General features: G+C 34.5%; 2 protein-coding genes across 2 annotated transcripts; one reads left to right on the top strand and one right to left on the bottom strand.

Moving 5' to 3' along the window:
- Positions 1 to 3,042: 3,042 nt before the first annotated feature.
- Positions 3,043 to 8,563, top strand: LOC106124656 (uncharacterized). Its single transcript, XM_013321545.1, has 7 exons — positions 3,043 to 3,167; positions 5,941 to 6,077; positions 6,248 to 6,512; positions 6,586 to 6,797; positions 6,879 to 7,101; positions 7,642 to 7,928; positions 8,122 to 8,563. The coding sequence occupies exons 1-7, from the start codon at positions 3,152 to 3,154 to the stop codon at positions 8,347 to 8,349; spliced, it is 1,368 nt and encodes a 455-aa protein (XP_013176999.1). The 5' UTR covers positions 3,043 to 3,151; the 3' UTR covers positions 8,350 to 8,563.
- Positions 8,564 to 8,688: 125 nt separating this feature from the next.
- Positions 8,689 to 11,331, bottom strand: LOC106124070 (uncharacterized). Its single transcript, XM_013320525.1, has 5 exons — positions 11,146 to 11,331; positions 10,733 to 10,863; positions 10,389 to 10,653; positions 9,431 to 9,672; positions 8,689 to 9,025 (listed from the first exon to the last, which is right to left on the bottom strand). The coding sequence occupies exons 1-5, from the start codon at positions 11,159 to 11,161 to the stop codon at positions 8,741 to 8,743; spliced, it is 939 nt and encodes a 312-aa protein (XP_013175979.1). The 5' UTR covers positions 11,162 to 11,331; the 3' UTR covers positions 8,689 to 8,740.
- Positions 11,332 to 11,474: the final 143 nt, after the last annotated feature.

Consider the following 11,474-nt stretch of genomic DNA (forward strand, 5'->3'; position numbering starts at 1 on the left):
CGCACTTCCTCCGAACGCCTTTGACACTCATTGTTGACACTGTTACACTACTTACACTATAAACTGCTAATTTGCGCAGTACCTTACAATGATTCTCGAGTCATTGAATGTAAAAATTATAGATATTAAGGCGACACGGCCACCAAATTTCACCAATTGCAGATGCGTTGTCTGTCCACCTTTAATCGACGGAATGGTCGTACACAAATATACCCTATATATAGGATCCTGCAACTTCCTTATACTTCGTAAGCTATTTTTCAGCATCTGTGTATTATATTCAAATTTTCTACTGCAATTTAAGAATAGACTAGTTTAAATTGACAAGCAAAAACTTGTTGCTTTTGATAAGAATGAAATAATTTATCTGTCCACAGAATCTCAGAAACCTCTGCACTTTTCTAGCGAGAAACTAAATGTGATCCCTTTCTTATCCAATATTTACACCGTATAGAAAAAAAAATCAGCTGTTCCAAAATCAATTGTCGAAAAAGTTTACTATACATTTGAGCTTACTTCACAATATAACAGACACCTAAACAAAAAGTGCACCTCTAAGGGTTCGAGTGAAGTTTACACAAAAGAGAGACGTAATTCCAAAGAAATAGAGATGAATATAACAAAATCAGTATGGTGGTAGTTTTAGGGTGGGGGTTATGGGTTCATTGATCGCATCTATTGTGAAGGCGCGCGTGCGGCGGCAGCTGCTCTAGCCGCCCTAGCTTTCGGCCCAGCAGATGGTAGATTTTTCAAAGAGCTTTTTTTTAATAAAGGAAATCATCTAAAAATTTGCGTCACGCATGACATCCCATTATGATAAAAAAGTGGTATACAAAATTATTTTTGTAGATATGTAAATTATCAATAGTAGTTTGTCATTCACTTATTTAGTAATCAGAAACTAAATTAAAATTATGAATACGTACTTTTGTCTTATATTTGCATTTCCCTTTTAATCCAAGTCCTGTTATGTTTGATTTTATAAATATTTTGAAGTTATGATTTTAAACCCTTGCTTCAAACCAATCAAAATATAACTAACTATATATTTTGTCTATGTGTACCTTTACGAAATGATAAAATGATTTAAGACTGCGATTCAATTATCACAGGGCGCTTATAAGACGCGTTCTTGAACAGAAATTTAAGGAAAAAAATCATCCGAATTAGATTAATGTTTGATTTTTGTTGTTCCTAAAAAAATCTAAAACGCCATCTTGTTGAATACTGCCACCTTAAATTAAATTCATAATACTGCCATCTTTAGTAGACCTTGCATACTTATTGATTCAATATTTTTTCGCCGACAATAAAAGTTTTTCTTTCAAAAGATAGATGGCGCTCTAACCAAATGCTTATTACTAGCTTCTTGCTAGAAGACACAGATAAATAATGCTACTAATCGTTAGATGGCACTGGAACTTTGGTTTGTTCAGAATTTTGTTTGATATAGCTATTTATAGTTTTGTTAAATTTAGTACATTATCTTTAATTTCTCACGGAATAAGTTACGTTAAATGGTAAAGAAGATAATTAGATTATCGGAATATGACAAATGTTAACATCAATACTTAATGTGAATCATTGCAATTACTCAATTATACATAGTTAGTAGTTCCGTTTATTAACCTTGATATGAACTGCCGTATGAATTAAAACACCGATAGAATATTACAATATTTATGAAACAGCCGATGACGTATTAAGTCATATCTTAAAATAAACAGTGATCAAAATTGTGACTGTAGTCCTACGCTATAAAATTTAATGTCGTGGTGGCGTCACCGTTAATTACAACCTTGGTTAAGATGACTATAAACAGAGATTTAATGTGACTCATTTCTTTTGCTTCAAATTACTTTCTATAAAGTGCATCTTATTGCTTAATTATTAGTTAAGTAATAGTGGGTCTACTTCAAATTATTTGTTCTTTCCAAATTGTATAATACGTATATAATACATTTCTTAAGATCTCTACTTCGTCGCGATTGCTTTTACCTAAAATTATATTTTATGCCTAAGTTAAATTTGGACTGTGACTCATAAATAACTTATTCAATGTACTTATACTAAACCTATATTCATGTGACCCACGTCACCTCATAAATAGAAGTTACCTTAAACTTTGAACCTTTGCATCAGTTCAGTTGTTAAGTTGATAAATACTAATATTTTCATTTGATGAATAGATATCATTTGACAGTGTTATTAATTAGTAACAATTTACAACATTGTATGTATTTGTAATAAATATGATTGAAATAATGTTAATAAGTAAAGGATGTATCCTTTCTAGTGTTTCTTTTTTAATAGTATATCGAAAGATCGTGTACAAATTTCCATTCAAAAGTAGTTTTTTTTCTCTTAAGCAAATATTTTTATTCATACTTTGGATTAGGAGAAATTTTAAATATCCAGTCTTTTATTTTTATGTAAGCTACAAAATTACATATATAGATACTAATTGTCGCCCGTGACTCCACCGGCACGTCATTAAAAACATAATAATTAGTAACATAAGTGTTCTTCCATGCTGTGTTATACACCTAAGCCAAAATTCAGAGAGATCCATGCAACCGTTCTGGTGATACTTTCTAACAAACATCCATCCATCCATACATTCGTATTTATAATATTAGTAATATTACATATCGAGATGTTTCTGTTGTTTACGTATATGAAGAATTCGTCAATATAGTTATCTAGAAAACATAAATATAATTATGTTGTTTACCTGGCCTTTACGTACTCATCAAACGTGAAGGTCAAAGCAAGCTTGTACCTACTCCATACTATAGTTGCTTTGCTTCGTTACGCTTCAAAATACAGCGTTATTTTGATCAGACTGGGGAATATAATTTTGTCATACCTACTATAAAATGTTTTATGTACGTATTTAAATATATTCACTCTACATTATAAAATAAGGTTGGTTGATACATTTTCGATTAAAAAACTAACGAAAATGTCGTACCTTTTTTGCAACCGGTACCTATGACATCATCTCTGCGCTGCGACGCTAGACTCGACGCGACCCGAGGCCCGAGGCCGCGGAATGCGGTCTCACACGAGCTCAGTTTTCAAATATCGCGGACGAAAGCGGACGGTTTTATTTTCGCAAACGGTGAAAAGTTCTTAAAAAATTATCAACATGGCTAATGTCATGGGTAAGTAGACTTTTTTTTAATACTTAAGAAACCTTATTGTGACAGAATGAACTATTTTTAATTTTTGTTCTTAGAAGTTTCATACTCGTATTTATCATCTGCAATTTTTCTAATCAGATTCGTTGATGTTGAGGTAAATAAACCAGCCGGCTTTTTTCTGGACTGAAGCCAAAGTCGGGTGTGGCAAAAACTAAACTACTTTTGTCGAAGAATCCACAGTATTAAAACTTTCCGTAGTGAATGGGATATAATTACATCAAGATAAATTTTTAACTGATCATTTTTTTGACATCGTTAGCATTGACATTATTTATATGTACTTGGGAAATCAAGATACTTAACTTAGATCATATGTTTAAATTATAAATTTATTCTTCAAACAAATCATCGATTTAACTGATACGGTACCTACCCATCTACAGTGTAAGTTGTATTCTTAGCAATGAGTTCATCTGGTCAAGCAAAGATTTCCATTGGTCGTTCCAATTGTGTGACAATAAGCAAGGTCTTTTATATTATAGGTTAGTTAACGATTATTTAATCCTGCGTCTGCTATTGTAGAAGCACCTGTTGTCCTTCGTTTCACTTTATAACGCAAATGTCTTCTGTATACGGTATCTACATACTATGTGTTGTGTGCTGATAGGAATGTCAATAGATACTCTTCATAGAGTCCTGCTTTATTAATTTTATTGACGTTTAAAAAATAAAAATGAATTTGCATCCTACTAGAAATATGTTTATAGATTTATGACTTATGGATGACTACTTTGTATTTTAAAACATATTTTTATAGTATATAAAACGACCCGGCAATATAAAATACAACAGTATTTTGTAGAACACTAAGTTTATGTAAAACGGCGGGACTATACAATACGCTTGTGACATTGCTGACTAAAACTAATCCAACTATAGATGACTATATGTCTATAGCAAATCAAAGAGCTTCCTAAGTAATGACGTTTGTTGTAAAATTAATTGGACACAGCCCACCCGTTGAGAAATAAAAATTCAATGAATTATACTTTTGCATGCAAGTCCTTGATATAATAAAGGTCATTTATTGAAGAGAACCTGAAATAGAATTCTATTCTGAATTCTAGTTTCGAACGAATTCTACGGCACTTATCGTCATAATAATTGCTCTTGAATATCTGACTCGTTATTTCAGTTTTGACCTTGAAATCGTTTTAAGTTAGGTGTTCTTAGAATATATTTTTATGCAATCGCCGCTTTCCATGAAAATGTGAGAACTAGGAGTATCTTATACTACTTTTATTAACGACCTTTGCATAATCTATTGCCTCGAGTTGGTGTTATGCTGACGCCTGACGAATTATGACAGTATTTTTTTTACTTCACTTACTCTTTACATTGTGCCCTGTGTTCTGAATAAAGTGAAAAGATGTCGCAAATGTATTTGAAAATTTAATTTGAAACTGTTGGTTTCGAAAGTTGGCCCTCAAACTTATAAGTATGTAGAAGGTTTAGTCACTTAGTAATCACGTATTGTGATAGTTATTACGTGTTGTACAATAAAATAAATTGTCGGCGTGAGAGTTGTGACTCATTCTAGTCGTATTTCATGATATTTACAACGTGCTAAGATAAATAATGTAAGTACATTCTTACAGATTTTTTTTATTATCACGTAACTGATCAAATCATGGTTGCAAGATACATCTTGTTTATATATACTTAGCTGTAATTTACTACAGTGAATTTTGCTATAAATTTAGCGAGAAAGTAGAAAAGGACAATTTTATTTCTAGGTACAATATTGAAACTATTAACAATAGCAATTATATTTGAAGCTAAGCTAAGTTACTTATTGTTTGCGAATACCAAATAGGTACCAAATTATTCATAAATTAGCTCATGCAGAGTACAGTGTAAAAATGTAGGCACACCAAGAGCAATAAAAGATAAATTTTATGAGAAATAATTATAAAACAAACACATGTAACATTCCTGATACGATTAGTTCCAAAAATAAAACCATTTTCTATAGTTAAAATTTCCCTACATACCGGAGAACAAGATAAATATGTCCCTCAGTAAAACAGCTGGTTATATAATTCAGTTCTTCAGTAAGAATCGTATCGATCAATGTTAGTGCGCAAGTTTTGCCCCAATTTCTCGTCGCAACAACAGGCGCCCGAAGGTCGGGCAACATTGATTCGATCGAATGACATCATACTATACCACTCTCAAATAAACATAAAGATAAATACCTACGGTCGGAAAACAACATTTAAATACAAACATAACTAAAACATGTTTTCCAGAGATATACTAGATGAACTAGAATTTATAAAAAATTACGTTTCCTAGCCGTCTTCAGTCAATTCCAGTAGTGACAACAAATGAAAACATTATTATTCTAATAATTATAATTTTATAGCTATCATTTTGAACATACGTTTTTTCATTATCCAAATTTAAAAAGAAGGAGGTTATCAATTCGTCTGTATGTTTTTCCTTATATGAATTGGAGTTTTCATTACTTTTGGATGGCATAATGTTCCGCGCATTCTCTTTATCATTACAGTTAGGTGCATTGAACTTTGTGGTGCTGCAGGAATATTAAACTAACTATACCAAAGCTGTGGGAGTGGATTGCGACCACTTACCCGCAAACAACCGCACGACTATATTTAGAATTGCCTGAGCCTGCTGAGAATTTATAGTTCAAATAATCAATAAGAAGCTTAGATAGTATTTAGTTGTTTTAAGCTTTCTATAATAACGTGCCACGATATTTTTACAGATGTGTCTACTCCGGACAACCTCCAGTACCAGTTCTTCCCGGTGTCGAGCGGAGTTGTCCAGTTCAAAGTGCGAACTCCCAATGATGCCCACATCGCTCTCACCATGGGGCCCCAAGACTCTGAGCCGATATACGAGGTTATTAAATGCACCATACTATCTGAAATTATGCTTGTTAAGTTGGACCATTTTAACAATTATACATTTTATATAGGATAACGTAATGAATCATCTAGTTAGATTGCGTTAGTTAAAAGAAAGTAGACTATTCACATAAATTAAAAATTAACATTTTATTTAACTTCTAGATTATGATCGGCGGCTGGGGAAACACTAAAAGTGTGATCAGAAAGAACAAAGCTAAGCCAGACAAGGTGGAAATTGAAACACCCGGTATTGTGAACGGCGGTGAGTTCCGCGGCTTCTGGGTGCGGTGGGACGGCGGCGTAGTGTCCGCCGGCCGCGAGGGAGAGAGCATACCTTTCATCTCCTGGGCCGACCCGGAGCCATTCCCCGTCGGCTTCGTAGGCGTCTGCACCGGCTGGGGCGCAACCGGCACGTGGAAAATTGAAGGTAAGTAACCATAACGCGATCAGTATCAAAGTGTACCCAACACCGATAACTAAATACCAGATTATCGATGCAGAGGCGGAAGAATTCAACACTCCGGACAAGTTAGAATATAAATTCGGACCCGTAGCGGCCGGCTCCCTGGAATTTGAGTACCGCGGTCCCCATAACTGCCACGTATGTCTGACGCCGGCACCCGGTGAGATGGATCCCATGTACGAGTTTATCCTCGGCGGCTGGGAGAACACCCAGTCCGTGATCAGACATTGCAGACAGAAGCCTGACAAGGTAGCGTACAAGATTAAGTGTCGTAATGAAATATTAATTTTAAAACGATCACAGAATATAAGGCATTGTAACGGTCCGTAGGTGACAGTTCCGACTCCCGGTCTCATGAATCCCAACGAGTTTAGGAAATTCCTGATCGAATGGAGATGCGGCAGGTTGATTGTTCGCGACGGGTCTAATGGGGCAGTGATAATGGAGTGGGTGGACCCGACTCCCTTCCCGGTGACTCATTTCGGGGTGCGGTCAGGTTACGGCGCGCGCGGCAGCTGGCGCATCAGGCATTTCTACAGCGGTGGAGCGACTCGTTGAGTGTCGAATCAATATTTAGAGATTTTTGCTTCTGATGTTAATTGCTGTTAATTTTTATGTCATTGAATATATTCGCATATAATTTAAGTATGCATCTAACAATTAGTATATTACACGATTAATGTGTAGATTCTGTATTTTCGTTTGTGTGTAACCACTCCTCGGCAAATGCATCCAGATGTTGAATGGTTTTCGTGGTATGTTGGGTACATTTTGAGTAAATTAGCTTCTTTCTTTTCTGTTTCTTTATAATTAGTTTTAATGATTTTGTTAACATTGCATGCATATAAGCACGTGTACATATCTATAGAAGCATATGCATATGATAATTAACTACGATGTCTTTTAAGTTAACTCTACGGCCATAAAAAAGGTGCATGCATATATATGTAATATATATTTAGTTTGAAAAATCCTTATTATGTTTATCCTCTGATTCTAATTTTTATTTTTACGTTTTTCTTTGCTTTTAATTAATTAAAATAATACAAAGTACATACCAACATTTTTTTGTAATACGACCTTTATTATACAGTAACGCCATCGGCGCCTACCGCGGCGGCCCTGTACAGTCCGCCTGCGGGCTACCCGGGCGGAGCGCCAGCAGTGGCGCCCTCTGGCGGGTCGGCTGTGTGGATGGACGCGAGCAGTGGGCAGGTGGTGCCGGGCGCCGTAGTCGGCGGACAGGACTGCTCCGGCGAGCCGCTGTACGTGGCGCGCGCCCAGCACGAGGGCGCCATGCTGCCCGGCAAACTGGTCACATCTCACGGCTGCGCCTACGTACCCTGGGGCGGTCAGGAACACGGCAAAGGAGAATATCAGGTAGGGAACATCCAATCAACACTCATGAGACCACTATAACGACATTCCAATGTCAAGTGGTAAATTATATCGAGTCGTAAAAACCAATTTATCTCAGTGATATTAAAACTACATGAATGGGTAGTGTAACTTATATGCCAGAGCCGTTTTAAAAAAAAAACCACATTTACTATAGATATAAATTTAATTTCAGCTCCTTGTGGGTGGTTCTAACAACTGGGTGCCTGTGAGTGGGTCCAACATTCCTCCGGGTGCGTTCCCTGGCGGCGAGTCAGAAGACGGGGAGCCTCTATTCATTGGCCGTGTACGTCACGAGGGCAGCACCACTACGGGGAAAGTGCAACCTTCGCACGGCGTCTGCTACATCCCCTTCGGTGGACAGGAACTAGGGTTCCCTGACTACGAAGTACTCATGGCTTAAACATGACAAGTGAAACCAAAAAATTGGTGATATTCACAAAAATCACGTAGAAATTAAGCTTTGTATGCAGTGAAACTGCTTGGACGAACATAGTTGATTATTCACACTGTGCCTATATAATTATATAATTTTGCTGCACTGCATAATAACTATTTTTGATCTAGCAATTGTATCTGTTATATTAAAATAAATTATTTATAAATTAAAAAGTAAAAATGTATTTATTTCCTGTATCAATTAAGTACTAAAATAAATAGTTGCAGTATATTGATAAATATTCTATAATATTTATTACAAATGGAGTAATTATGGAGTTAAAAATTAAACAAAATATTAAAAATCTTAATTTATTAATTAATATAAATAAATATTTTATATAAGCTTATTAAAATTAGCAGTCAACACAACATTGTTGCGATTCTTGTATACTTCGTTGAGGAATATCTGGTATCACTAATATTTCGTATGACTGATATTCAACTTCACAGCCATTGTGTGGTATATAACAAGTACCATATAACACATGTACTTTACCACATATAAGATCACTGCCGTACTGAGCACGACCTATATACAATGGTTCATTATTTACTTCGGAATAGCCTCCAATAAATGCATTCTCAGGTATATTTTTTCCTTCACAATTAACCCATCTGATGTTTAAACCACATAGAATCTGGAACAATAAAATGTTCACATTATGATTCATAACAAAGAAATTCTTGCATCTGTTGTTTGTCTGAAAAAAAGGTTCCTTCAAAAAGGAAGACCGGAAATCTTCATCTGTTTAAATCAAAAACCACTTAACATAAAGCAAAATCCTGCTTATATGTCTCCTTATCACAGAAAAAAAGGTATAAGGCACTGAATATTAGTCAAATTAAAGTTTTATGCATTACTAAATAAAAATAAGGTAGACATCCTCTTGCATGTATGTGCGAAATTTACAGCAGCCTGGGAAGAGTGAAGGTGCCTAGTGAAACAGATCATGGCACCTACTTGATGACCGTGACCAGTCTTTGATGACTGAAACAATTGAGAAGAAATTAAAACAATATAATAGCATTTAGCCAATAATTACCTGAAATTTATCCTTTCGATGTTCACTATAGCCCCATGGAACATAGGCGCAACGTTGTGAATGTATATATTTCCCAGGACAAAGGGATCCTCTGTGTTTTGCCCTAGCTATGTATATTGGTTCATTTTGAAAACCACCTATTATAGCATTGGCAGGAAGTTTATCACCATCTAATGACTTCCAATACAGTTTACTGTTTTTTATCTTGACACTTCTTGTTAAATAAGGTATCTCTGGTGGACCTTAAAATAGATTTATAATATACTAGCTGTCGCCCTCGACTCCGTCCACGCGGAATTATATAAATTGATAGTAATTATTAGATATTTTTAGGAATACTGAATATGAATATAAAATTCAATAAAAATCTGTCAAGATGTTTCAGAGGAGTATGGCATTTTTTTTACAATTTGTGTATTTATTTACTTAATTTATTACTGGTATATTTTTATCATTTATTACTTGGTTATTTCTTCATATCTGAAGCATGTAGTTGCTGCATAACAGTGGTAGAGCCCGCTTTAACATCTTCGCACGAATTGGCCCGGCTCGCCCGGTGAAATACCACGACCACACAAAAGACAGGCGTGAAGTAGAAGCAAACGCGTTTCGTCTGATGAGTGTGCGTCTCGGAGGCCTAATTTAGTCCTCTTTCACTTCCCACCCTTTTTCTTATAAGGAAAGGATGCGAAGTGGAAGTGGACTTTCCGGATGAGAGGATGCATGGAAAGAGAAGATACTTTCTTTCTGTGCATCATCTCCTCCGTCGATTAAAGGTAGGCAATGCATATGCAATTGCGTATGTCAATGGGCAACGGTCACTTCGCTATATCAGCAATTTCAGGTGGCCGCTCGCTCATTTGCCACCTTATGATATAGAAAAAAATGTAAATTAAATGTATTATTGTTGAGAGAGAGAGAGATAATTACTACTTATAATCAAGTAAATTGAAATTACTTTCAAATATCCAATCACTCAAACAAATTTGAGATGAAGAATCTTCAGCTATTGTCATAAACTTGATAAAACCAATGACTTTCAAGATATTTCTTTCTTGACTGAATTCAAGAACATTTTGATTACCAACGAGGCCAATACGTATAATGCTGCCATACCATGATATAAAGAATTCATTGACAATTGACCAATCTACTCCATCAAAATCTTGAACTATAGCCTCATGTTCAGGACTTTTTATTTCTATTAATCTCCCTAAAGAAATCTAAAACAAAATTATATGGTAAGTTTTCTAAAACTAGTATTACCAGTGATATAAAAAAAGATCCATATAAATATAATACCTTGTAAACTTCGACATGTGGACACTTTTTAGCAAGTAGATGAAAAACTGCTTGTGGACGTGCAAAACCATTAACTTTTATTTTCACTCTTATTCCACAGTTATCTACTTTGCATACCTTGTATGGTGTTCCTAAAAATATTAAAAATCAAAGTAGGATAATGTTTAATATCTAAGGGAAATAGATAAAATTAACAATTAAACCGTTAAATTAATATTTATGAATTAAAGTAATGCTATTGTAAACATTTCTCATATTAAGTATGTTTAAAATAATATATCTTTAATTATTAAAAAAAACACATTTATTTTAAGCGTAAAAGCTTTTTCTGCCATCTTATAAATAATCAATCTGTCTATTAATTATAAGCATTATTATGTACTTATTATTTATATAGCACTACTTTGACTTACCTATTAATTCAAACATTGTAAACAAGTGGTATCACACATTTCGCAAATTGCACCATATATTTGCAATCGGTGTTTTATTTTTCGTATATACCAAAATTTATCTAGTGTTGTAAAACCTGATGAATTATTATTTTCTAATATTATAATTTTTAATTGATAAATTATATTTTATTTAGTAATTTTTTTTTGGAAAAGTGACACACAACAGATGTATTAAAAATGACAAAAATGAAATGAACAATAAAATAACAAAACAAAAATATACAAGTTGAATGTTGCTACTATGAAATCTGTTAAAAGATTGGTAATTTCTGTATCGAAAATTACCT

This window comes from Papilio xuthus, unplaced genomic scaffold, assembly GCF_000836235.2.
Source record: "Papilio xuthus unplaced genomic scaffold, Pxut_1.1 DF825946.1, whole genome shotgun sequence".
Lineage (NCBI taxonomy): Eukaryota > Metazoa > Arthropoda > Insecta > Lepidoptera > Papilionidae > Papilio > Papilio xuthus.

Excerpts from the sequence above, each read along its gene's own strand:
- LOC106124656 (XM_013321545.1), top strand. Across the intron at positions 6,078-6,247 it reads ACTCTGAGCCGATATACGAG|ATTATGATCGGCGGCTGGGG; the intron begins GTTATTAAATGC and ends TTTAACTTCTAG. Across the intron at positions 6,798-6,878 it reads GCAGACAGAAGCCTGACAAG|GTGACAGTTCCGACTCCCGG; the intron begins GTAGCGTACAAG and ends AACGGTCCGTAG.
- LOC106124070 (XM_013320525.1), bottom strand. Across the intron at positions 9,673-10,388 it reads GAGTGATTGGATATTTGAAA|GTCCACCAGAGATACCTTAT; the intron begins GTAATTTCAATT and ends ATCTATTTTAAG. Across the intron at positions 9,026-9,430 it reads ATCGAAAGGATAAATTTCAG|ATTCTATGTGGTTTAAACAT; the intron begins GTAATTATTGGC and ends TTATTGTTCCAG.